Raw genomic sequence first — 26,669 nt, forward strand, 5'->3', positions numbered from 1 at the left:
TGTAGTTAAACTTCAAAAGGTGATGGAAACTTTTGTAATTTAATTTTCTAGGTGATAATTTAATATGCAAATATTTCTTGCGAAACTATATTCCCAGTCTTTCCAACAAGTCGTCCAGTATGTCTGTAATGAGCTAATAATTTGTAGGTGAGGGTTATTCCCCAACTAATTGGGCTTGGCTATTAGTCTGTGTTGTGTTCTTTTTGTTTATTTGTTAAATATGAATGACGACGATGTTGGTGATGACGGTTTATTTAATAAATGTGAAAAATGATGATAAGTAATTTGAACCTTATGTATAAAAACAATTAGCTCGAGAGCATATATTATTGCCGACCTTGTCCACACCGCCTGCAGTGCAGTCTGTGATTTATTGTGTTGTAATTCTTCAGTGGTTTTCATTGTTCGTATTTTTTCTCATCAATTACTTAATACCTAAGTAATGTCAAAAAGATGTGGTCGTTTTTACCCGTTCTGATCACTGACCCTGTTTCCATTCCGTACACAACTGTGTGGTTATCGATCTTCTGTCTCATCTGTGGACTGGGTTACTGGTCTGTGCTAAGTTGTATGAAAAAGAGGGAGAAAAAGTTTCAAAATTTGGAAAACTTTCCAGGACCTCCCACCTTACCATTTTTAGGGAGTGCACTCCTACTAAATATTGAGAATCATGGTACACAATTTTACATTTATGGGAAAGTTTATTATTTTTTTTAAAGAAATTTCATTCGAATTTTAGAACTGTTTCAATTTTGCGACACACAAATTAATGCGTATGGAAAGTTGAGCAAGATTTGGCTATTTCATAAACCATACGTCTTAATTGCGGATGCTAATGTTGTTGAGGTTGGTGTTACATTCATATGCAAATTGTATGTGCATTAAATTTATAAAAAATTGATTTGTTTCTCTCCAGAAAATATTGACATCAAAATTGTGTTTGGACAAGGTAGCGAGAAACCGGTGTATTTTTTGTATAATTAAAATTTTAAATTTTCAACGTCATTTTGAAGGGAGATGATATGAAAGTATTTCGCCCCTGGTGGGGTTCGGGCTTATTGACGGCAACAGGTGAAAGTTGATTTAATAGATAAAAGCTTATCCCATGCATTTAATCACAATATTTTTCATAAACTAAAGCCAGTAAATGGAAAAATCAAAGAAAACTCTTAAACCATACGTTCAGCCATTCCGTGCTGGTCGAATTTTTGGAGATCTTCAACAAAGAGAGCACTCTTTTACAGAATCGTTTGAGAATGTATTCCGATGCGGGGAAAGTGTTTAACATAATTCCTCTCTTGACGCATACAACGCTGAATATAATTTGTGGTTAGTTTTCGTACCTAACTTATTTATCAGTTAAATTTTGTTCATAATTGACTGATAGTGGATTGTGCTAAATATTTTCTAGAGACGGCAATGGGAAAAAAGCTTGTCACTGAAGGCGAAACGAATCAGGAATATATTGACGCTGTGACGGGGTAATTATTTACTTGAGATCTTTTTATTGTGTAATATAGCGCTTTTAATCCTAAAATATTGTAGAATGTATTACATTTTGGTCGCACGTATGACACGGCCTTGGCTTAGGCCTGATTTTATATGGAAATTTACGCCGTACGGCCGCAGGGAAAAGAAGTACTTGAAGATTTTACACGGATTCACAGAAAAGGTACATGAATACACAGGACTTGTCATTATTTCGATACTGAAACTCTTTAAATGAGATAATATATAGGTCATTGAAGAGAAGAGACAACTTCGGAAATCCAATTCGCAAATTAAAGTTGTCGATCAAGAAAATAATATTGAAGGGAAAAAGTCTCGAAAGGCCTTCATGGACTACTTGCTGGATTTTTGTGACAATGGGCACGAATTAACGAACCTGGACATTCGAAATGAGGTGGACACATTTATGGCTGCAGTAAGAAGAGTTTTTTTTAAATAAAGCGATTTTTGCATACATTTTAATAAATGGCTTAAGAATTTAAAACTCTAGGGTCACGATACCACAGCATTTACCGTCGGATGGACTCTCTTCTTGTTAGCAACGTATCCCGAGCATCAGGTTATCTAGCTGTGAATTTATGTTAGAAATAAAATTGCAATTCATTGTGGCAAAAATTTTCAGATTCCCGAATGTTTCTTTATTAGCAAAAAGTGCAAAATGAACTCGATCTCTTATTTGAAAATGACGAAACCAAACAAGTGACTTCTCTGGATTTGTCTAAAATGACACATTTGAGTTTGTGCATGAAGGAAGCTCTGAGAATTTATCCTCTCGTCCCATTCAACTTTAGAAAGGTTGCAGAAGACATCAAATGCGGTAAATGATTCTAAATATTTACAAATCTCTGGTTTTAATCATTATGGACGTCGAAAATGTCCAAAAGTGTTCAAAATATAAATGGGGCAAATTGTTGCAAGTTCTTTATCAACGATTTTCTTTGCAAATATATACATGCAAGGATATGTAATGTCCCACTAATTTTGAGCATTTTGGTGTGTAACACGTCATGGTTTAGAAAATTTCTTAATTTCTCATAAGAAAACATGCTAAACCAAAAGTTTTTCTAAATTTCATGGGATGTATTATTACACACCAAAATGATCAAAATTGATTTGCAATAAAATCTTTAACTTGTCACATTTTGCCCCATTTTCTAATTTTGGACGTTGTTGGACAGTTTTGGACGCTTGAAACACTGAAAATCTATACAGTTCCTTCCAAAACTAAAAAAACACACGTATGATACTCACAATTTCTTTCATTTATTCAGACGAAACTCGTACAATACCCTCCGGAACGAACGTGGTAATCATGCCGTACGCCCTACACAAAGATCCAGACTACTTTCAAGACCCGAAAGAATTTCAACCGGAAAGATTCCTCGCTGAAAATTGTCATAATCGGCATCCTTTCGCATACATTCCATTTTCCTTGGGTCCACGGAACTGTATCGGACAAAAGTTTGGGATGAATGAAGCCAAAGTAATTCTCAGCTATTTGTTGAGAAGCTACACTTTTACGACTACCGATACCAGGGAATCGATCAAGCTGGACTTGGATTTAGTGATCAGACCGATGAATGGGCTCAGTTTTAAAATTACGAAAAGATGAACATGACCGCAATGTGCAAAATATTTAAAAAGATTACATTTTTACATCAACTTTCTTAATTTAATACGTAACATTTTTTCAAACTATTTTGTAATTTTTATTTAGCAGAGAAAACTGCGTCTTAACTTAACTTTGTCACAATAAATTCTCGAACTGTTTCATTGTCATGACCCAAAAAACTGTGAAGGTGAACATACATATACATATATTCGTATTCGAATTAAGAGTAGTGAGTGAAATGTGCAAGTGATGCTCACATATTAAAAAAGCCAAGTGAGACAAACTTGGTATAATTTTAGAACTGATGAACCTAACCTAACAACACGCAATCAAAAACACGGCAGAGCATATACATAGACATCCGTAATATGTATGCATGTTGTACATAGGATAGCAAAATGCATTACAGAATATGACCAATATGCTACTTACACTATGTTTGCAGGCTTGGGTTTAGTTAGATTCATAAGGGATAAAAGTTGTTTGGTTCATTCATATGATGTCATTTTGTCTGTTTCTTTCTACGCTTTATGTACTTTCGCTGGAGTATTTAGTAGAATCAGTTAATAAGGATTCATCTTAACCTTAGTTTATGTAGAAGGTTGATTTGTTCTTCATACATTAATCATCGCCTTGTTTGTTGACTGGGTCAATAGCTTGTCAAAAGTGCGTCAATTTTGTGTGTTCTTCTCATTATGGTCCCTGGTAGTTCCATTAGTGTGTGGTTGTTATGTAAGAGTTTTATTTATAAAAGTGGGTAATAATAGGGATGAGTCATACGTATTACTTTAGTATAAATGTGATATGGTGATATTCCAATTTTTGATTTCCAGTTTAAATCATCAAGTTTTTGGCTCTGCAACTATTTTATTGTTTAAATTATCATTATGGAGTTAACTCGGTACGATAACTTAAAGACAACGCTGCGCCAACTTTTAACCGGTGAGTGAGGGTACAAAAAAGGGTTAAATATTTGCAGAGATGTCGGTGTTAACTTGTAATTTATTTCTGAAATTAATTAGGTGAATTGCACAGAATGTCGTGGAATGATATGGATGAGGTATTTCCTGGCATATTCCTCGGTGGGGTGTAAGCACATTGGAAATATGTTGTGTGTATTTTCACAATCAAATTGCAATTTTAAAAATTATGATAATTTGTAGGGACGCTGCAAAAAATGCAGAGAAATTGAAAAAACTTGGTGTAACACATGTCGTCAATAGTTCATACACAACGAAACCAACCTTTTCCGCACTTGGGGTCGGGACCAGTGAAGAATTTTATCAGCGTCGTGGTTTCGAGTGTCAATTTCTCGGGTTGCCAGCAGTGGATATTTCAGGGTTCAAAATCAGCCAATATTTCGACAAAGCGACAGATTTTATCCATTCGGCCGTTGAGAATAATGGTATAAAATAAATAAATTGGAAAAGTGATTTAATTCTTACGTAAAATTATGAAATTAATGAATTTAGGGAAAGTCCTGGTGCATTGTTTTATGGGAGTTTCGAGGTCCGCCACTTTGGTCTTGGCGTACTTAATGCTCAGACAGAACATGACAGCCCCACAGGCACTGACACATGTCCGGTAAGCGATTACAACAATAAATAGTAAATATTTCACCAAGTGAAAGTTGAAAATTTTGAACGGAGAAAAACTTGTAAATTCATTTTTAGCTCAAAAAGGTTGATTCATCCTAACGAAGGTAAATATTTAATGTGTTTATTTGTTTGTTGGGATATAAATTTAATTGTATATTTATTTATTTATGCAGGATTTCTCGATCAGATTTGCCACTTGCACAAACGCTTATACGAGTATGACCCGAGAGCGACAATTACAGAAATTAATGATGAGGACAACAACGAGAAAGAGAATGGTCAGGTTATGAGGTTACAATAAAAGTTGGATTCCTTGATCATTATTTCTTTGTATATAACTCTGTAATTACTTAAATAAAGTTAAAGATAAGAGACAATTTTGTGTTCTATGTGCAAATTTGCTGAATTGATAACTATTCAACTTCAACTACCAGACTTTCTCTTCCGTCCAGTCAGTAAATTCCAGTTCCTACTTGACTATCAAATATACCCATCTTTTGGCATATTGCAAAAATGCTCATGTTCCGAATCCGATTCGGGCATCAGAAGTCGGGTAAGACCACCGCGGGCGGGTGTTTTTCAACCCCACTTGCAAAAATCTCACTTGCTGCAAAATCATCCTGGTTGGTTGTGTGTGTTATAAAATTGCGAAATTATCCTTTTAGTCGTACGAGTTGGTTTGATAGGGACAACTTCGCTTGCGCATAATCTGACTGAATTTTGCAAATTACGTTACATAACATTTTGAAGAATCCTGCCATATAATAAAAAAGAAATCGTGTAGTTGACAATAATAAAATTGCACACAAATTGGCAAACCAACAAGACTGCTCTTCATTTTTCATTACATTGTAAAATCCACGTATAAATTACGACCCAGACCGGAGGGGATATTCCAGTCTGCAATGCAACAAAGGAAATTTTAAGGTGAGTCTCATTTAAGAAATGTACAACAGTCTTGCTCTCAATTTATGTATTAGTTTTGCCCATGGTGAACATGATCTGGTTCAGCAGCACCTTTTTTTACCTGCATAGATTCCATGAACATAAAAGTGTTAAAGTCAGATTTTGACATGAGATGAGATCGAGAACTTGTGAAACCAATATCGCAATGTTCGCTGGTCTTCTTTGTATTGTAACACCTGTTGGAAGTCTATGAACTTAATTATGGCAAAAAATCTAGGGATGCATTTAAAGCGACTTTTCATCTTTCATGAGACGAGGAGATGATCCAGTCCGGTCCACCAGTCCAGCCAACATTGCACCATTTGGTCATTAGAGACTTGCCGAAAAATCTGTATTTTAAGTGGTCGCTCCTCCGGTTAAAATTTTCCAAGAATTTACAATTTATACACAGATTTTATAACAATTACCAAAGTTTTATGTAAAAACAGAAGTTTTATCAAATTATAACACCGGTTAAATTTCACACTAAATACTGATTCACCTACCTTTGTTTACACCTTATCTTTATTAAACATTACACAACGTGGATCTGAATCTGACCCTGTCGACCCCACGCTTATCGTGAATCTTGTAATAATTTATTAGACTTAATTGGACGGGCGGTGTTTGTGCTTTGATTGATAAATGTCTGGATTGTGATACAGTGTCAGTGTCAGTGTTAAAAAATAATGCATATATGTACATATATTCCTAGGAAAATTTACGCCTGAATGGAGCTGGACATGACGACATGAAACATTAACTTTATTATAAGGTGAGGTAATAAATTATAACATTTTTTTATTATTGTTTGCCAATTGCATTTATGCAACGAGTACATACGTGCGAATTGCTGGGTGCTGCATAATAAAGTTAAACCCATTAAATACTTATTGCACATTATTGATATGAAAACATGAGAAATGAGAATGAATAATATTTTCGCATCGAATTCACAGGAATGTAATTCACTTGGCATGATGAGTCAAGGAAAGACGGTCTAATGTTACATATTTTTGACCATGCTGCATATTGCAGAATACATTTGCACTTGCTAAACTGAACGAATTTCCGCTTTCCAGTAACTTTTAAGACGATATATAATGTACGACTAAAATGGTTGAAAGCGTTGATGCGTGCATGGTGGTGGATGCATTTTAGTGATATTTAACATCATGGCATTTAGCAAGAGGAAAAAAGATGTGCAAAAATATTTGCAAGCTAAGGAATTTATATAATAGACACAACATGGCCCGACTGCCCGTAGACTACACAATACTTCACAATAGTGCATTTATCGTAACATTTTACTTATGCATTTTCATTTCACCGACTCCATTACATATTACAATGGCCAGAAAATATGGTCTAGTTCAGCTTTAACTTTGTGCATGCCATTTTACTTGCACTCATCGTTTTGCAAATTGATCCTCAATGTGTATGTAATGTAATGTGTATAATAATGTGATGGCATAATTGCATGCGTTTTGTGTCTGACATTACATATTAAATGGAACATGTAACGAAAATCAAGGTTCATTTTGCAAGTATGCATGTAATATGGCTTGTTTGGTATTGGCACTTATCGATTTATTGTCCGCATTGTAATGCAGATTTGACAAAGTTGTCCCATTCAGTTGGTTCAGTCGTCAGTATCTGAAATTCGCCGACTAGTAAGTAGTTTTAGTTAGTAGTAGGAAACTGGAGATATGTCGTGTAGTAGTCATTCTTCTCCAGTTGTCAAATAAATTTTGTCCAACTTAAAGTTAAAATAATGCTGGAACTGTAAATAAATAAATCCAGCCCGGTTTACTAACTTATCATTTCGTTTATATAACAAAAAAAACTCTTAAATTTAAAGCTCCTAATCCGTTACACTGCTAGAAAAACATGTACAATTACACAGACGAAGTTGTTTAGAATACTAAATTATTTCATTGCCTAAAATCACATCCAGAGTTCCATTTCATTACAATGAAATGTATCCTAAACAAATTCACAAGTTTGCATATACAACGAATTATCTGTACTTCAGTTGTATCCGTAATTAATTAATGATACCAATGCGTACATATGCAAGTTATTAAACTAAACTTTGTGAGCATGTGTTTGTTCTTGTTCCGATTTATTTAATTTTACGATAAGCAACACACCAATAATTCCAGTGAGGAAATGTGACTCTTCTGTGCTTATTTATGTATAATAATGTGCAAAATATTTAAAAGCGTGATAAAAACTCTGCCCGTACATATTTAATATTTATGATTCAGTGCTAACCAAATTTAAGCAAGTTCTCCCATCGCCTAAAATTTATTACCCAAACTCTTTAAATAATAAATATTAAACAAATTAATGCATGCAGACAAAGCACAACGAAACGAAATCTAGTCTCTGATCAGATCAGTTCCAGTCTCATTTTTTTAAGCAATTAGCAAGCACACTACTTATTATTCGGCTGGTGGAGCACACCAAGAAGGAAAAAATGGATCATTCTCCACCAGACGGATACAAAGATAAGACCGAAATTGTGTTTAACGGATTGATTTTTTAAGTCTTTTTAAATGAATGAAGTTCAGTTGTCTGGTTCTTATCAGCAAGCAATAAGGTGTCAAAAATTATGGGAAGACTTTTCGTCTCGTTTCAATTATCGCTTAACTGGTATAGCGATTTGGTTGAGCAAATTGGTTCAGCACTTGTGAATCATAAGTTGTGATCGTATTTAGTGAGTCATGTAAGTAATTCGGTTCGTACTGAATGTACTAATTTGTGTACAAGGAAAAGTGGTAACTTGTGGGTGAACATTATGCGATAATGTAGAGCTGGCTATTTTTTATTACCTAATCTTCCTGATTTTTGATGGATTGTGTAATTGTGAAGTGACAACTAAAAAAACAAAGTACAAATTGGGGTAATACCGATATTAAGCAAGTGTTTTGGATGCCCAGGTCCAGGTAGGATAAAAAAGGCTTTCTGATTTTAATTTATGCTTTACTTTTTGCGATAATTTTTTCGTCTTTTTCTACACATGTCTTGATAATTTATGGCAGATAAATAGCATTCGAAATTTTTTGACAAAATGCAAAAGTTTCCCCGTTTTGCACTAAATTTCCATAATCCTAATTACCTACATCGTTTTTTACTCGTTTTTTACTCGTTTCGTTTTACTAACCCGATGGAGTCCAATTTGCACCACTTTTTCACACAAAAATTACGAAAAACCATCTAAGCCAAGAAATTTGCAATGTATGTAAATAGATTTAATCGGAAGTTTTTTGACTCCACATCAACATTTTTGACATGTCAAATCAATATCAATTCCTGTTACGAAGTTGTGAATGAATTTAGTCGAATTCTTCTAAACAATTATGATTGTTCGTGTACTAAACAATTGACACACAGAGAGGATGATTGACTGGAAATCGGAAATACGTATTTATATTTGGCACTGAATATGCTGACGGTGGTCCCATTAATATATAATCTTTTTGAACAGAAGGGCAGCGTTATTTGTGTGTTTTATTACGTTTTTTTATCTCATGATGATGCAGTTTATGATTGATTTGATTACTGAATCACTACTGGATTACGAGTGAGATGTTTACTTGGGGTGGCATGTAAATTAAGTTTTATTGTCTTTTGTCAATCCACCACCCATTTAGGTTTTTAGTGTGCGTCTGATATGCGGATTGCGAATATCTTGTTGCGAAAGCGTTTTTTAACGTAATACATAACTCTACATTGGGTCAATTTTGCGAAAAGTTTTTGAGATTTTTATTTCAATTTTAAATTAGTACATTTCATATGATAAGTTAGTTATAAAAATTCATCATGCTGAACGTGAGTTAGGATTCAATTTATCAAACCTTCCTTAATCAGTCAGTAATGGAATCATTTTAATTAATTATTTGGTTTAATAATTTATTCAGCCCGATTTTCGACTCGAACTGGAAGATAACATTCGCACGAGCTCCTTGATTTTCCCAGGGATTCCTGTAATTCCAATTATTATATTTTTTTGTTTCATAGTTCGTGGGTAATTTCTTGGTCTTTCGGATAGATCTTGGTATTTTGAAATATGGCATAAATTTTAGCAAATTCATAACGTAAAGCAGATGCACGCATTGCATAATTTCCAGGAAATCGTAGATTGAGATTTTCTACCTCTATATTTTCTACTTTACTTGATACCTCCTCCCCATTTAAAGTAGTCCAATGCCCCCTCTCCAGTCATGTCGGCCCCCACAAGATCTCCATCGCCAAGCCTGGACGCTCCCGCATCATCCTCACGAAGTGGTCACTCTAGACCCAGGGCGTCTTCCTGGTGGGAATTTTTTACCCACTCGCCGCCATCCTCTCCCCCAAAATCGGACGCTTCCACCTTCGCCCGAGGTCACTATCGCACCCCGTCCGTCCCCATCCCCTCAATTCAAATAAATTCGCCTTCTGAAAATCCCAGCACAGCGAACGTAACTTTAACCACCAGTTTGGAAGAGGGGGATATCATCAAACCGAGAAAAAACCCGAGAAGATTGGAACGAAGCGTGTCCTCATTTGGTGGTTACGAATGTGGAGAATCTTCCACTTCGAATTATAGTATTGCCGAGGAATCGCCCAAGGATTCGTCCTCCGGTCAAGAAAATACTAGTGACGCTGCTGAGCCTGATAATCAATGTTTGATAACCAAATCAGAGGAAGTCCTCGTTCTGCAAGATGACGACAATAGCAGTGATACCAGCAGTAAGAAATGGTCGCCTAAACACCTCTTCCTCCATCCGATGAGCCTCCAAAAAAAGGGGATGTTGGCTCCCCCAAAACGTCAAAGATCAAAGAGCTATTCTGATCTGTACGCGAAAGGTGGAAATAATAATAATGCCGCACAAAATGAAAATCTTCTCCCAGAATTAACTCTCGAAGAGGTTAAAGAGATCCTGATTCGGCACAAGCTTAACAAACCGTGTAGTAAGAAAAATACGGCTGAAATCACAAAATCTCCAGAAACGTCGCCAACAGCAGAAATTCCACCCCCGCCGACACCACCACCCATGCCAGCCTCCCCTCCGATGGGGGTGGTCTCCGCCCTTCTACCAGCGGCATCCCTGGCTTCACTGGATGGGCGTTTACTGACAGGGATAAAAAATTTGAAGTCGCCAAAAAATTCGCCAAAGGGGGATTCTCCTGCCCAATTTCCGGGATTAGTTTTCGATGCACGTCCTCACACAGGTCTTATCGAAGCATCTTCAACTTCCGGTCGTGGTGGTGTTGGTGGTAGGGCAGCCAGACCGAGGATGTTGTCCTCACCGACTTGTCTCATTCCGGACAATATCCACACGGCCCCCGTTCTCATGCAGGGCCACCATTACTCCTCAGCTCTCAACTTTTTTCGACCTTATTTCCGAAGAGCGTCACAGTTATCGGCGGTACGGAAATTATTGTGGGGAGGTTTTTGGAGTGTGTAATTAAATAGCTTAATAATTAGTGTAATGTGTTGAACAAAAAGTTGATGAGACTACATTCATGTTCATCTTTTGCTGCATTTTCACGCCGTTGCATGAATTTGGAATTTTGTTACGTACGAATATCATAGTTTTGCAATTTGCAATTTGCATGTGTACTACACATTGTTTGTTGTTTATTCCAGCTGGACATTTTCTACAATTAATTAGTGATATTATTAATAAAATACTGCGAAATGAGTTTGTAAAATATCCTTAAACAATGTTTAATTAACATATATAACACAAGTTTGCTTTAATCAACTTGTGAATTGGTTCGTGTGGCACTTTGACAGTTGTGTGTGACTCTTGTTGCTATCAAAAAATTGGTATTAATTCTAATTCTGCCGATTAAGTTGTTAATTAATATGCATATTACCTATTCTATTAAAAAATTGTTTGACAATTAACTAATGACAAATCGAATCGACTATATACGCAATCAAAATTTATCTAATAATTGTTTTATACTTTTAATCGCCGTTATTCCAGCAAGGACTAATTCTTGCGGAATCGATGGTGTCATTAACAAATCGGGCGCTCGTGTCTTTCATTGTCGAAGATAACTATTCCGGCCTTCATCATCTCTTAGAGTCGCGGCGCGTGGCGGTAGACGATCGCGATGAGGTTCGTGTAATTAACGTCGCAATCAATTCATTAATATTGCGATGTTATCATAAACATTTTTTTCTGCGGGTTAGAATGGGTCGACAGCTCTTATGGTTGCAACAGCAAAGGGGAAGCTAAATTTCGTACGTGCCTTGCTAGAACATGGTGCTGACATCAATGCTGAAGATGTCGTAAGTTAATGACAATTCGTTATCTAGTAGAAAGTTGGTATTATCTCAATTTTATAATAACATCGGTTTAATAGGACAATTGGACGCCGCTGCTGTTTGCAGCACGAGAAGGTTTTGATGAAATCGTAGCAGATTTGATTGATCATGGTGCTGGGCTAGATCACAAGGACATTGTAAAGACATTTATTTATATGAAGCAGTGATGATAATGCAGCAATTGGCTTATATTGGGTGTAATTGATCAGGGAGGATGGACTCCATTAATGTGGGCGTGCTACAAGGGTCGCACGAAATCAGCAAAGCTTTTGATAGAAAAGGGAGCGGATGTCAACATGTACGGGAGTTACAGTGTTACATGTCTCGGCTGGGCGGCTGGGAGGGGTCACACCGAAATCGTCAAAGATCTTTTAGCGCGGGGTGCCAAAGTTAACGTGGGCGACAAGTATGGGACAACGCCATTGATTTGGGCTGCAAGAAAAGGCTACATCGAAATTGTTGATATGCTTCTCAACTTGGAGGCCAATGTGGACGCTTGCGGGATGACTTCGTGGGTATGGACATCAGTCTTAAGTTTTAAGCAATGGCCAAATCGTCCTGCAAATGATGTAAAAAAATCTTAAACTCATTTTCTGACCATATTCCAGACTCCACTTCTCGTCGCAGCGGCTGGAAACCATGTCGAAGTTGTTAAAGCCATCCTGGAGCATAAACCGAATGTTAATGCATTGGATAAAGATGGCTGTTCTGCACTGACGATAGCAAGCAAATCAGGGTTTCACGAAATTGCTGTCTCATTAATTAATCACGGAGCCTATATTAATATTAACGTGAGTTTTTGATAAATACAATTTTGCTGGCTGCCGTTTGGAATGAAATGGAACGTTGGATATGACAATTTTAATTTTCCAACCTTTTTAGGACAGAGGAGGTACATCGAATTTAATTCATGCAGCGAAAGGAGGGCATAGATCTATCGTGGAAGCTTTGTTAAAAAAACATGCCGATGTGAACATGCAAGGAAAAGTAATTTATTTTAATCTGTCTCTCTCTAAAGTTAAAGTTTTTTTGCTGGCACATCTAATTAATTATAATTTTGGAAAATTACAGGATCGAAAAACTGCGTTATATTGGAGCGTAGAAAAATCTCATATTCCTGTCGTTAAACTTATTCTTTCTTGTCAGCCAGATCTTGAAGTGTCTACTAAAGTATTTTATTTTTGAATACGAATAATTCAAATGTTGATATCATTAGAATTCACGCTACTTTTTATGTTGTTTAGGATGGTGATTCTCCATTGATGAAAGCCGTTCGGAATAGAAATATAGATATTGGTGGGTCATTTATTACTTTTTTCGCATTGTTTTTAATTGTAACTTATTGACAAATCTTTTTCCAGTTTCCCTTCTATTGGATAAACGAGCCAAAGTGTCTGTCGCAGATAAAAATGGAGATACTTGTCTACACATAGCAATGAGGTATTTTTAACTTATACTGTTTTTTAGTAATACTAATTGCTTAATTTCCATAAATTATGCATTTCCAGAGCAAGATCTAAGCAAATTGTAGAACTATTACTCCGTAATCCAGCCCATAGTCAGCTTCTGTATCGACCCAATCGTGCCGGAGAAACCCCTTACAATATTGACAGAGCATCACCGAAACCAATTATTCCACAGATTTTCGGATCACGTATGTTTACAAAATTTGTCACGTTTTATAAATATTTGCAATTTATCTGCTTGTATTTTTAGGTGGGCTGAATACTCAAGAAGATGGCGAAAATCTCTTGGGATATAATTTATACAGTAGCGCATTAGCCGACATGCTCTCCGATCCGACATTAAATATGCCTATCACGGTTGGCTTGTTTGCTAGATGGGGAAGTGGCAAGTCCTTTCTTTTGGGCAAGCTTCGAGGTAATGAAAACTTATTATTGCCAACATGCAAGCCTTTTTACAATTAAATTGATGGTATATTTCAGAGGAGATGAAGTCATTCGCGCGACAATGGCTGAATCCAATATTTTCGTGGAATGTTCTCATTTTGATAATCGTCCTTTGCTTCGCCTCTGTCGTGGGGGTCATTGCCGGCTTGGCTTTACAAAACTGGATCGTAGGCGTGGGGTTTGCAGCCGGAGTTACGTTTTTTGTACACGCGTTCCTGTTCTGTGTTTGGTTTTCTAGTCGACGTTCCAAGTATGATATATGAAGTTCTGATGGTTACTGCATAATATAAACGTTGAAATATCGTAACACTCTTTTCTTGTAGATATGATTGGTCCTGGTCAAATCGAATGTCCAGTTATCTTGCAACTAAGTCAGAAGCATTGCAACTTGTTTGTCAAGTGATATTTTGCCACCCTCCAGGAGCACAGTCTGCGGATCAACTACAAGCTCAACCGATCAAGTAATTGGATTACAAATACATACAATTTGTAAAATGCTGCACGTCTAAAATATTTTACTCTGTTACTTTATGCAGTTTTTATTTTACGGATCAAACCAAAATATCAAGTACAACCGGTGGAGAAAATTCAGTGGTCCAAATGCTTGGCTCATTGTAAGCTTATTGCTTACACATATGAATTAATCAAAAATAAGCTCTTTCATGACATTTGTATGTATGTATTTGCAGATATACCTGCATTGAGAATGACTACGGTGTAATGAGTTCTCGTCTTTATAGAGCTTTTCGACCCACACCAGGTAACTATTTGTGTGTAAAAACACTTCCTGGTGAAATATTATCAATGAATTATTATTTTAGTGGCTGCGACTGCCGACTGGAAATGGAGAAAGCTGTGCTGCATTCCATATTGTGTGATCTTTTTATTTTGTTTCGTCTGCACTTTAGTTGCAATTGTTGTCCTTGCGTTGCACCTCACAGGAATGGGTCCAGAGTAAGTCAGGATTCCATCAGCATTAACTAGATACATGTGAAGAATCAAATTGCATTATGTTTCATGTTCATTTTAGGGGTTATACAACGAGCTTATCCGTAGTGATGTACGTTTGTGCCCTCATAGTTGGGCTGTTACTGGTCGCTAATCTTTATACAGTTGGGCAGGTGCGTAATACATTACAACTATTTAAACAGATATAATTAACTTATGAATATCTAGGTCCTGAAAGCTGTAGTGTTCTCACATCGGAGACACTTGCAGCGAACCGTTTCAAAGTTGTATACGATAAAAGCTGAAGGATTTTTAAACGCTTTAAAGGCTGAAGTTAATCTCATGACGGACATGGTATGTCTAATTAATTATCAATTAAGCATTACACATATATAGTTATAAATTTGGTAAACTACAATGACATGTCCAATTACAGATTCACTGCTTGGATGCTTTTCAATCCAGACAGACTAGAATGGTGGTCATTGTCGACGGCTTGGATAGCGCAGAGCAAGAAAAAGTTCTCCAGGTTCTTGACGCCGTCCACATATTGTTCTCAGATGTAAAGGCGCCCTTCGTAATATTGCTCGCGATTGATCCACACATTATTACAAAGGTAATTGGTTGGTTAAATTGATATTTTATTTACAAATGCTCAAATGTTCAACCTTGATTCCGATTCTCCTCTCCGAATTGAATTTCTTCGGCACTTCAATTTTAATTACATTAATTCATGCTGCTAAGATTTTGCGTAGTCGATATGCATATAACACAAAAGTCCAGGTATTTGGAAACTAATTTTTAAATTATTTACCCTCATGTTTAAGACTTTTAGTTATCAAAATACTTTATATTCAACAAACTAATTTCCTAATATAATGCTTTAGGGGATCGAAATGAATATCAACCCAGTCCTCAATGAGTCCAATATTGGAGGGCATGGTAAGTTTCGAATTCGTATGTCATACGTCATGAGGCTACCATATTTTATATCTGCCTACATATGTGGTATATTATGGATTTTATTTGCAGAATTTTTGCGAAATTTGGTTCATTTGCCATTCTTCTTACAAAATGCTGCCTTGAGAAAAGTGAAACACGTGAAAATGCTGGAGAGTTCTATGAAGAGAAATAGCAGACTTGAGGATGATCCTGGTCCCAAAATTATTGTATGTTGACTGAACTCCGCTCAAGATTATAGATAAAGTATTGTAATGCAATGTGAGTACATATTTCTTAATTCTATGTAGCTCTCAACCCGACGCCCCTCTGTTGAATCTGGATTTGGGATACCATTAGGATTAGATACAAAATTTGAAAAGGCTTCTTCCAAAAAACCAAAGCGTTTAGGACTGAAAGTAAGCACAAATGCAGATATAGATGAACATGATAATATGTAGCAGTCAGTCGATAAATTACAATATTTTTTTCTCCAGATGAGTGAGAGTATAGCAAGTAGTTTAGGAAGCAACTTGAACAAAGTAACGTCTGGGATGCCGATTATCGGAGGACCAAGCGACTTGAAAAAGATGTTATTGGGAGATGATTATTTTTCTGACGTCAATCCACGATCTATGCGACGATTAATGAATATAATCCATATCACCGGTCGATTATTGAAATGCTTTTCCATCGATTTTAATTGGTACCACTTATCTGCCTGGGTAAATGTGACTGAACAGTGGCCCTACAGACTCTCGTGGATTATCATTTACTGTGAGCATTTTCAAAAAGACTTGGATGACGGGATGAGCTTAAAAAGTGTTTACGAACGGTAATACTAATAATTTTTAGTATCATTTAATTGTGTCCACTACTTATTCATTTTGCTTCTACATATTCTAGTGTTCGACAGTTTGTTCCAACTTCAAAAGATGTCGATGCAAACGTGACTTTGGATCGCGACGAAAAAAAACTTGGGATTTATCTTGGAATGCATAAGGGTACAAATGAAGACATTGCTTTATTGAACGCAATATTGATTGGTTTCCTTACAGGATCTCTATTGGTTTCTACATTATACGTTTTTCTACCATTTACAATATCCCTGGACCCACAACTCAGGAAAGATATCACAGAACAATATCAACCTGTCGACCAATTATTCAAATCAACCACAAATCTGCAACAACCAGCTCCTGATCAGCCTTCGCATGGATCTTTTCTCCAACCTCAACCCCAATATGGACAAGGAGCAGGAGGAGGTCATCCGCCTCCACAGCCATCGCCCGCTCTGCGATATCGAGGTGGTCCTCAACGCCAACCCAATCAGCCAGGACTTGCAATGCCAAATGGATACCCACCACAATTATTTCCTGGATTTCCCAATATGGCTTATCAACAAAACATGTGGTATCCTCCAGGAATGCCACAGCAAATGTATATGGGTGGACAACTGGGGGCACCACCGGCAATACCGGATTCGTCGAGTAGTATCATTGACCCAATTCTTGCTGTATGAAACCTAACCACACGAACTTATTTATTTTCTTGTTTGATTTAAAATAATTGATGTATTTCAGAGGGATCTTCGAAGCAAAAAACTGTCAAGCATGGCAGTTGAAGGTGTCTGTGATCTTTTGATAGCTTTAACAGGAATCAAATCTAGTCAGTTGACCAAATACCAAGAAACTGTCCGTAGGTATGTTCAAAAGGTGTGATATTCATGCATACATATTTCCTTGACCCATTTAAAAATTCACAGGAACAATATAAATGGCCGTGTTCTTCTAAGTTGTGATTTACAAGAATTGAAATTGGTACTTATTATAGCAAATTTTTTATTAATTAAGCACTGAAAAAGTTGAACATAAATGTCTTTTGGTTTTTTATCTGTAGGTGCTACAAATGACTTTTGGTGATTGGGAAATGTTTAAAGCAGCCGTGGTTCTACTGCGGGACAGCGAACACAAGAATATTTTTCAGGACAAGTCCAACGATGACAATGTGGCGAATAATAATCAAGGAGGGAAAGACATGGTTCGGATAAGCGTGACATCTCCTGGAAGTCCGATTGACAGAGGCCAAGGCATGTGCATACATATACTAAAATTTACACAGAAAATGGTCAACACTAATGCAACCATTTTCAAATTTTCAGTGAACAAATCCCCAATTGATATCGTCGACTCGAAAAAACCACCAACCGGCCAGCAGCAGCAACAACAGCAACAGTTACGACCGAATGTTTTAGAAAAACAGGTACGGCTAATAAAAGCCAACTACCCTGATCTTGATTTGTCCTCTGAATCGGATGACACTAATGAGAACGAAACTCCTATCATAACCATTACTCAACCATAACAAGCTCCTACACATATATAATTTATTAACCTCTTCCTGTAAATCTCAAGCAAGGCGATTGTGACAATCAACCTTCTTCGTGTTCCTCGTACTAACACTAATACATATTTTTCTACATTCTTATTCGTGCGATAAAATAAACTACCTCGATGAAACTTTGTGCATGCTACTGTCAATACGTAACTTGTATTTTTATTTTCTTGTGATGAATTTAAATACCTGAACAAAATGTGATTGTCTTGACTGAAAACAAAAACAATATTGTGATGCATGACACTAACATGACAGAATAATACCAACTAAGCACTTATAAGTAGTAAATATGCCTATATCGTATCTCTGCAAATTGGATCATCCCAATTTATATCCTTATCACGTCCCCTCGTTCTTCACCAATCCACGCAATTATGTATAATCCTCCGTTATCAGAGATAAAATATGTACTACGTCACAAGCGAGGCAGAGATTAACCGAATTTTATATAATGACTAGGTTACGATGGAAGAACTAATGATCTGTGGGGCGCTTGAAGGATTAAACGACGAAGCACGAGATGACGCCCGCGCTGGAGAAGGCGAAGATTCGTCGTGTACGCTCAGTCCAATTAATTCAGAACCCGGTAAATATTTGTTTGATTTTATATGAATTATTATTGTGTACATCACTGCAACAATTTAAAACTGAATGTTTCCTCAATTTCAGAACCACAGCAGTACGAGCGACGCAAATCCTCAAAGGCATACTTATCTCAGGATGAAACGGATGTTCTTTACGTTATGGGAACCTCTAGTAATATTACTGCAGAGCTTCCTGATTCTCCTTCCATAGTTCGGAAATTGAGTGAAGCCGAGGCAAAATTTTCCGTCGTTAATGAATCCTTGCATCATGTGATACATGCAAATAATTCAGGCCATTTTGGATCAGTGGCAGCTACTTCGGAACCAATTTGCATACCTGGAGCAGCAAAATCTCCAAGTCGCAGAAATCGAGCAACGCCAAATTCGTCGTTATCTAAAAATCTCTCCTTTTCGGAAAGTGTGACCATGTGTGGATCGTCGCCTATAAAGTCGAGAAGTTTGGGTGCAAAGGATTATAATAGCAAGTTACACCAGCATCAGCAACGCTCCTCAAAGTCACCCGCAAAAGAGAGAAAGGTTTCGAGGAGCTTTGCTGCCCAAATGGAAAGACCGGAACACAGTTCTAGTGATGCTTCTAGTGATGAATCTCAAACGCCACTAGTGATGAAACCTATCCCATCCAGTGATAAGCATCGAAAACCGGTACAGAAACCTAATAATGACAGTCAAATCATAATAATTGTTACTTAAATTCTAAATACACACTTTTATTTGTAATATTTTATATAGATTCCAGTAATCAGACCAGCATCAAGTCGGCATCAATCCAGCGAACCAGCTTCAGGATCTCAATCTCCCAAAAAGAAGCGAATACAACGAGATGATTCCATCGCGTCGAAACTCTCTAGAATCAGATCTACCTTGTTTGGACAATCTCAAGATTCTCCTCCTGCTGTACCAGCAGCTACTTCACAATTTCAACAGCAACAATATCATCATCCACAACAGCAACAGCAGAATCAACATCATGTCGACCCGCATAATATTCCTTGTAGTAGTCAGTTTAGAAATGAATACCATTCCCACCCCGTAAGATATGACTTTCCTACAGAAGACTCTTCCGAACCGAGTCAGTATTTCAAAGATCACGGCCACCACTGGACTGCATATCGAGCTCCCACACCACTCCCACCATTTGGAAGTGACGAATATTACCAAGTCATCAAATCGAGCAATCCATCTCCTACAACTAGCAACGAGTCCGAATTGGGCAGTACTCCTGAACACATTAGTTCAAAAGAGGAACTGTTCCTTCCTGGCCCTCCCCCAGATTTGCCCGAGTCGCCTTATCCCATTAGAGGCAGGGAACAAATACAAACCCAACCATCCTCATCAATAAATAACAACACTGGTGGAGGAACAACGGGTAACAACATGGGTGGTGGATCTAGCAAAACAAAATCTATGGTACCGACCTCTCGATCTTTTGTACCTGTAAGCAAACCACCACAATCTCAGCCAATTAATAATAACAGTGAGGAAGGAGGAAGACCAATTCGCAAATTGTCAAGAAAAGGAAGAACTGTAGCTTCCTCGGGAGAAGAAGCAGTTATATGCCATTCTGCTAATAGTAGTACTCGTAGACTTAGGCGAAGGACTTTAAACCAATCTGACCCAGTATTATCAAACTCCTCCAGCCGAGGTGATAACATCCACCAGCAAACGTCTCCACACCACGTAGTTGACATGGAGTTGGTCCCAATGATATCTCAACAGTCGTCTTCTTCCAAACATGAGAATCGACCTCATAACGAAGAATCCCCAATGATGGGGAGCCCTCCATTAACGAGACAAGAAGCTATTTCCTCGGAACTTGAGAGTTCTCGAGAAAATACTCCGCAACAATGACAACTACTGAGCCATTCATTTTGTGAATATTCCGTTGCATATTTGATTATCAGTTTAACAATTAGCTTTAAATGGTGTGCTAGTATGACGGGTACCTTTGATTTGATGTTAATATTTTAATGGTACTAATAATTGAGTAGTTAGATAATGTTACATAATGAATTACTTTGAGTTTGAGTTTTAAAAGACATTTATGTATACGTGTAGCAGGATGTTATATGACTGTGTAATTCATATTTTCATATGCAGAAATATGAGATGAATAAATTTTCGTTGTTGTTAAAATTCTAATTTACTATTATTTGCTCGCATAACATTAAACATTTTTGGACAAAAAACTGTTTAGGATTTCAATCATCGATCATTTTGCATGTTACAAAATTTGATTATAATCTCTGCATCTCATTCATCAGACTTCAGATGTAAAAGTGCATTATGTAAATACATACATACTGCTCGTGAACATTTCTTTGTTGGATTTTCATGTCGGTGGTTTGTCTACAAAATTTCTAGTAGAAATGTGAGTTGTAAAGGTTTCTTTATGAAAATTCAGCCTTATTTTCGAAAATCATTATTAAGGTTCCGTAGTAACTTTTTCGAGACCCAGAAAAAAATTGAATACAATTTGCTCCATCGACAGTGCGAAAAGTATTATTTAGGAATGGCAAAATTACTAATGTCACCCCGATAATGCGGAATTCAAGTAAAAAGCCCAGTTCCAGAAAAAGTACTAGAAAACCCAACATTAAAAAACCTTCTGTATCCAAAAACGTATCAATTTTGCCGAAAACTCCTCTCGAACCTCGTCCCAATCACTTGATCTACTTTCTCAACATCATGGCAGAAACTAGAATCTCCAACTATTTCCTTGTCGCGTCAGATGTCACATCAATTTTCAAGACCAGCACAGAGAAAATCTGCGACTCTATTGGGCGCTGGAAAAGCCGGGAGTCAGACGACGATAATAATGCAGACTTTCACATCAACAATGACTCTGAAAAACTAACCGCTTTTGGTTCGAATGTTGTCCGAATCGGAGAAATTTTGGGCACGCTACAGGCCGAAGATCCAATCTCGTTTGCATCAAATTACCAAACTGAGCTAATTTTAGGAAGCGTAATACCACTTGCAAAAGACGTTGTGAAGTTGAAACGTAAACTGTTGCGGATAAGTGATGCAGTCATGCCGGATTTGAAAGAGTTTCGAAATTTGGTGGAGGTCCATGGTCTCTTATCCAGTCCTGCGGAGAATGAGGTGAATGTGAATGAGGATTTCGGAAATTGTGAGTATTATACAAAATACGGATACAGATAAGTTTATATAATCAATTTCTCAAGGGTTTCATTTTATCATACCAAAATAAGTGTCTAAAAGTGATTAAAAAAGGCACATTGTTACCCATTTCTATTTTTGGACACTGGGCAATTATTTTAGCTAGTGACCAAAAGCCACTTTTGACCGCTTTTGACCGGTGTCCAATCTGATTTCTACCAAGCTAAAGACAAATCTCACAGCCTCGTATTAATTTCTTGCAGACGTTGAAAGCGTGACCGACACTGCGATGGAATCCCTCTCCCAAAAGCCATCCATCCAGATTACTAGCAAAAATAAGGACGGGTTTCCCCGATTGATTCACTTCATACGAAATATTTTCTCTAAAAAGAATAATTCCAAGCCCGCTTCGAACTCTGAGGTAGAGGAAACGAAATCCAAATCCCAGAAATCGACTACCTCTGAAGAATTTGAAATCAAACCACCGTCAGAAAAACCGAGTGAGAAACACCTTCAAAAAATCGCATCCACTCTCGCAACCCATAAACAACCTCTCAAATCGGTAGATTACATCTTGGATAACACGCGCGTGAAGGTGAAAGACGAAAGTGAAAACAACGCCGAGATGTGGGAGCGGATGGAAGAAACGATGAAAATCGATGATGATGATGATGTTAAGCCCGGAAAATCTGTACATTCCGTGGACAGTCCACTAGTCGTCGAAAACTTGAATGATGACGAGGTCAAGTCAATCTTGGAGCAGGAAGCAGCCAAATTTTTTCCTCGGAAAGAACTTCCCGATAATAAAATCGACCCTGAACCGCAAAACGATGACGGAACGGACACATTTTCCATTCAATTTCTGAGCAGTGGTCAAAATGGTAATCAACCGTCTGTCACACAATTCCAGCATTTTAGCAATTCCAACAATTCGGATCAGCAAGTAACAAAACTTGACGTGATTCTGGACGAGTGTGAAAAAACGCTGGACTCGATCGGTATCACGACCACGCGTTTCCTGCCACCGTCTGATCAAGTATTTGGAAATTCAGAATTGCTCTCTGGTGAACAGCACATTGATAAAAAGGATCATCCACTTTCCGAGTACAGAAAAATTGTGGATCAAATGCATCGATCTACGACGGAAACGATAAATCAAATCCGAGAAATCGAACAATCCTGGATGAACACGACCACGAAGGCGGTGGGGTTTCAGAACTTTTTAAAAGTGGGAGACATGCTGGACTACGCCCTGAAAACGGTTCACCTATTGGGAGATGCCCAATTTATTGAGCAAATCTACCCTGAAACTAAATCAGACGTGCTCAAAGGGGTGGAGCAGATTTACCGTGAATTTCATAGCTGTTTCATCGCTGTGGGTGAATTGGCTGAAATGGTGTCGACAGATGTCATTTATTTAAGAGAATTGATGGATAATTTACCGAAAGGTGGGTGTGGCACGTTTTTTTTCTATAATTTGCATATTATAATGATTTAATATTTTCAGGGGATCCGATTGTCTACGAATTCACGTCAAATTCGAGTTTGGGAAGCTTTGACCAAATTGAGGCTGCGAATAATGTACCGACCGGAAGTAACTTTGTGTTCGATGTGGAAGCAATATTTGGATAAAGTCTCAGTTTTATTTCAAATGCACGAAATTAAAGGAGTAATTAAATATTAATTGTGTGCAATAAAAAACCCATACTTTTTGTTTTGAGCGAACATGAGTATTTGTGAATTTGCGAGATCGTCGAGATTTTCAGAGTTCATATTTTGAGAATTCAGTAGTAGTTTTAAATGCGACATTATTTATCAGCCTCCAAAAGTGCTATTTGTTGTATCAACTTCTTGTTCCGAATATCTGTATCTTCCATCCTGAAATTGTGCCACTAAAATTGCGTAAGTGATCAGGACACCTACAATCTGCATATTAATTAATTACTAAGTAATGCTCCGCACTCAAAATAATTAACAAATTATAATTAACCCACCGATGACATAAACTTATAAGTAAGAGTGAAGCATCCACTTCCCTTCATTGCGATTGGATGTGTGTGCAAATCCATGGTAAAAGTAATCAATCTGTTTGGGCTTATGTTTTCCAAAAATCTTGCAGATATCCAAGAAATGAACTCATTCCCCTAAAATCATTGCAAGATGCACATCACGCACATAAGCATTTATGAGAAACTTCGTATTTAAATATGACTCACATTTCTATGAATTTCAGCCCCCATTACCATTTGTATTAGGTAAATGCCATACCTTAGGACCGCTACTATAAGCGTCCTCGTCGTAAAGTTCTTCCTGACTGTTAACAGACCTGCATAAACTGCGTAGAATGGGAGATAGAGAACCATCACGATGACCAGCCCCGGTCCCACCAATGCGTTCACGGTTCCCATGAGCTTGGTCACTTGGTCGTATTGGTTTAGTATCTAAAAAGAAAAGTACGAATTTTTGTGGCTTTCATGCAAATCCAGAATAAATATTTTCATCAGAGTTTCAGGTGCAAGTAACCACTTGCAAGAAATAATGACAAGAAAGTGTTTTTTGCAGCTATTTTGACCTGCAAGAAATGCAAGGCGCAAGAAATTACGCCCGGCGCTATACTTCATACGGCGCGTGGTTAATTTGACGCATATTTCTTGCACTTTCTCCCAGTTTCTTGCACCTCGCATTTCTTGCGTTTCTTCTTTTGCAGAGCAAAAAATGCAGCAAACCAGCACAGAAACGAAACACTCATTTTCATACCAAATTCACAAGCTCTTGATCCGACTCGCCTTCCTTTCCTAATTTTTTGTACCATTTCTCAAACCGAGCAACATAATGACAACAAAGAAACAAAATGTGTAAAACTAATGCTTCCAGCGTCGTTTGAATCCATGTGGTGAAAAAGTAGAGGACAAAATAGAGCCCGGATTGGACAGATTGATCAAAGTTGATTGTATCGATCGTGACACTGGGGACGTCTTCCGGACGTCTGAACAGCATCCGTTGCGATCTCGAGTAGAGGCGATTTAGTGCCGTGGTCACATTCAAGTGGAGACCTTCGCCACCCACGCCCACGTCGAGGAGGAGGTCGAGTGGGGTGACGATGAAAAAGAACCACATGTAACTTAGAGTGATGATTGTTCCGATCTATGCATAGCAATATTTTAGTGATAATTACTTCGTCAATAAGTAAATGATTCTCACAAATCGAGCCGACTGCCACCACGAATTGGTCCCCAGAATGCATGCAGATCCTTGAATAATTCGAAAAATTTGAAGAAATCGATCCTCCATTCTCCAAAATATGGTGGTCGCAATGATAAATACAATAGCAGCGAGAACTCTTCGGTACAATTCCACCATAGCGAGTGGTCCGTGGGATACGGCCATGTGGATGTCGGAAGGGAAGAAGCAGTGGTGGCAGAATATAATGGTGTAAATGAGGCCACAGAATAACTATAAAAATATGTTCATATTTTAAAAATATTTATGCACAAATGTTTTAAATCAAGGATTTAAAAAATGTACCAACCTTTCTATAAAAATTAGAATAGCTGGAGAAGACTTTATTCCTCAAAATCTCACTTTCACTCGTGATCACAATTTTTGTTGGGATGATAAACGTGTAATAACCAACATCCGTGAATGCTTTTAAATGAAGAAGCATCGGAGTAAGTTCGTTCGCCATTATTCCTTCAAATTTATTTTTATTCATGGAACTAGAAGTGCGTAGAATATCCGTTTTTTAAACAATCTACACCTCTCGATCCGGTCCAACTGGATTTGGATGGATCAGCTCTGAAATGTTTTGGATAAATCGGATTTGGATGAATCTGATTGAAAAAAATGTTGATCCGTTTCACCTCCACGTGGAACCAAAAAATGTCGACTTATCCATGAATAAGTTTAGACGCGTGCTTTATTAGCCTTTTACAATTTTACACTAGATTTGCGCATAGAAAACGAGAAATACCCACTTTGGAATGTAATACTACTCTCTTCCTTTCTTTCTCGTCTTCCTAGCACACTACACATTTGTAAACGAGTTTATGTATATCAATTCAATGTGACCAACACTCGAACAACAAAGTCAAACATAAAAACACGACAAAAGAAAGAAGAGGAAATAGGTAACAGGGACAGGAAGTGTGAGATCACGTCGACCCGACTTTCGCGACTTTCTCCCAAATTACATTTCCCTACAAGAATAATACCAACACCACGACACTTCGCTGCCACAATTCGTTTGAACTTGGAATGAAATCTGATATGCAATCCCACACTTCAGTGTATGCATGGATGATCATAAAATCGGCAAACTTGTTCTTTCTCCCTCCGCAGGCAAAACTATGTGTACGAGAAAGTTTGCTCTGTGGGAATATTGTAATCCAAACTATGTCAGTTATCAGATCATGCAGTGATCCGTTAGCTCTTTCGGTCTATTTTGTGGTTGGACACTTCTCGCTATATGGTGGTACTAATTATACTAATACTCTTAGATATATTCTACTAATCAATGTAATGAGATGACCAAGCAGTACAGGGATGACTGCCCAAATCCAAAGGTTTAACGCGTCATCACGAAGTAGGCAGAAAGAGCAAGTTAAACAGTCGACAAGTGGCCGCAGAAACACGGCAAGGGGACATCTGGGGACATTAACGTTGTAGGATAGGGGAGGAAGGGGTTTACATAACATGGGGAGATGATGAGGACATCGAATAACCGTGGGGACATTGTCCCTCCGTCCCCTCACCCTTCCG

General features: G+C 37.6%; 5 protein-coding genes and 1 long non-coding RNA gene across 14 annotated transcripts; 4 read left to right on the forward strand and 2 right to left on the reverse strand.

Moving 5' to 3' along the window:
* The first annotated feature begins 342 nt into the window (after positions 1-342).
* Positions 343-3,300, forward strand: LOC110851740 (cytochrome P450 4c3). Of its 2 annotated transcripts, none has more exons than XR_004835320.1 (11): positions 343-673; positions 740-846; positions 917-949; positions 1,014-1,071; positions 1,141-1,329; positions 1,412-1,481; positions 1,546-1,672; positions 1,739-1,924; positions 2,000-2,068; positions 2,132-2,326; positions 2,781-2,917. XR_004835320.1 is itself a non-coding variant. In XM_022099632.2 (11 exons), exons 1-11 carry the CDS (start codon positions 454-456, stop codon positions 3,119-3,121), a joined length of 1,572 nt encoding a protein of 523 aa, XP_021955324.1. In that variant the 5' UTR covers positions 347-453; the 3' UTR covers positions 3,122-3,300. The 2 variants fall into 2 exon arrangements, 1 of the variants encoding a protein (XP_021955324.1); XM_022099632.2 differs by having other exon boundaries at positions 347-673; positions 2,155-2,326; positions 2,781-3,300.
* A 317-nt stretch (positions 3,301-3,617) lies between these two features.
* Positions 3,618-5,096, forward strand: LOC110852169 (dual specificity protein phosphatase 3). Of its 2 annotated transcripts, none has more exons than XM_022100159.2 (7): positions 3,618-3,874; positions 3,955-4,063; positions 4,144-4,210; positions 4,285-4,526; positions 4,594-4,705; positions 4,795-4,823; positions 4,893-5,096. In XM_022100159.2, the coding sequence occupies exons 2-7, from the start codon at positions 4,009-4,011 to the stop codon at positions 5,018-5,020; spliced, it is 633 nt and encodes a 210-aa protein (XP_021955851.1). In that variant the 5' UTR covers positions 3,618-3,874; positions 3,955-4,008; the 3' UTR covers positions 5,021-5,096. The 2 variants fall into 2 exon arrangements, with proteins under 2 accessions (XP_021955851.1, XP_021955850.1); XM_022100158.2 differs by having other exon boundaries at positions 3,618-3,853.
* On the reverse strand, positions 5,040-6,373 carry LOC110852170. The gene is made up of 3 exons (XR_002548102.2): positions 5,747-6,373; positions 5,568-5,619; positions 5,040-5,473 (listed from the first exon to the last, which is right to left on the reverse strand). It is a non-coding gene; the product is annotated as an uncharacterized LOC110852170 (long non-coding RNA).
* LOC110851752 (kinase D-interacting substrate of 220 kDa B) lies at positions 5,473-20,930 on the forward strand. 7 transcript variants are annotated; one of them, XM_035853972.1, is made up of 36 exons: positions 5,473-5,646; positions 6,380-6,439; positions 9,870-11,081; positions 11,649-11,783; positions 11,858-11,956; positions 12,031-12,129; positions 12,202-12,507; positions 12,601-12,783; positions 12,875-12,979; positions 13,064-13,162; positions 13,237-13,288; positions 13,354-13,432; positions 13,501-13,646; positions 13,709-13,873; positions 13,939-14,152; positions 14,226-14,363; positions 14,439-14,516; positions 14,592-14,662; positions 14,724-14,856; positions 14,933-15,023; positions 15,079-15,204; positions 15,287-15,466; positions 15,595-15,633; positions 15,738-15,792; positions 15,883-16,019; positions 16,101-16,208; positions 16,287-16,624; positions 16,696-16,793; positions 16,848-17,305; positions 17,373-17,491; positions 17,555-17,609; positions 17,689-17,878; positions 17,951-18,051; positions 18,646-18,772; positions 18,856-19,433; positions 19,521-20,930. In XM_035853972.1, exons 3-36 carry the CDS (start codon positions 9,894-9,896, stop codon positions 20,637-20,639), a joined length of 7,209 nt encoding a protein of 2,402 aa, XP_035709865.1. In that variant the 5' UTR covers positions 5,473-5,646; positions 6,380-6,439; positions 9,870-9,893; the 3' UTR covers positions 20,640-20,930. The 7 variants fall into 7 exon arrangements, with proteins under 7 accessions (XP_035709865.1, XP_035709866.1, XP_035709870.1 ...); XM_035853973.1 differs by lacking the exon at positions 15,595-15,633; XM_035853977.1 differs by lacking the exon at positions 9,870-11,081.
* Positions 20,931-21,146: 216 nt separating this feature from the next.
* Positions 21,147-23,636, forward strand: LOC110852739. Its single transcript, XM_022100850.2, has 3 exons — positions 21,147-21,921; positions 22,175-23,359; positions 23,419-23,636. The coding sequence occupies exons 1-3, from the start codon at positions 21,330-21,332 to the stop codon at positions 23,541-23,543; spliced, it is 1,902 nt and encodes a 633-aa protein (XP_021956542.2). The 5' UTR covers positions 21,147-21,329; the 3' UTR covers positions 23,544-23,636.
* LOC118436326 lies at positions 23,527-26,541 on the reverse strand. Its single transcript, XM_035854142.1, has 6 exons — positions 25,441-26,541; positions 25,113-25,364; positions 24,669-25,055; positions 24,128-24,352; positions 23,906-24,055; positions 23,527-23,837 (listed from the first exon to the last, which is right to left on the reverse strand). The coding sequence occupies exons 1-6, from the start codon at positions 25,621-25,623 to the stop codon at positions 23,727-23,729; spliced, it is 1,308 nt and encodes a 435-aa protein (XP_035710035.1). The 5' UTR covers positions 25,624-26,541; the 3' UTR covers positions 23,527-23,726.
* Positions 26,542-26,669: the final 128 nt, after the last annotated feature.

The sequence above is a fragment of the Folsomia candida genome, unplaced genomic scaffold (assembly GCF_002217175.1).
Source record: "Folsomia candida strain VU population unplaced genomic scaffold, ASM221717v1 Fcan01_Sc007, whole genome shotgun sequence".
Lineage (NCBI taxonomy): Eukaryota > Metazoa > Arthropoda > Collembola > Entomobryomorpha > Isotomidae > Folsomia > Folsomia candida.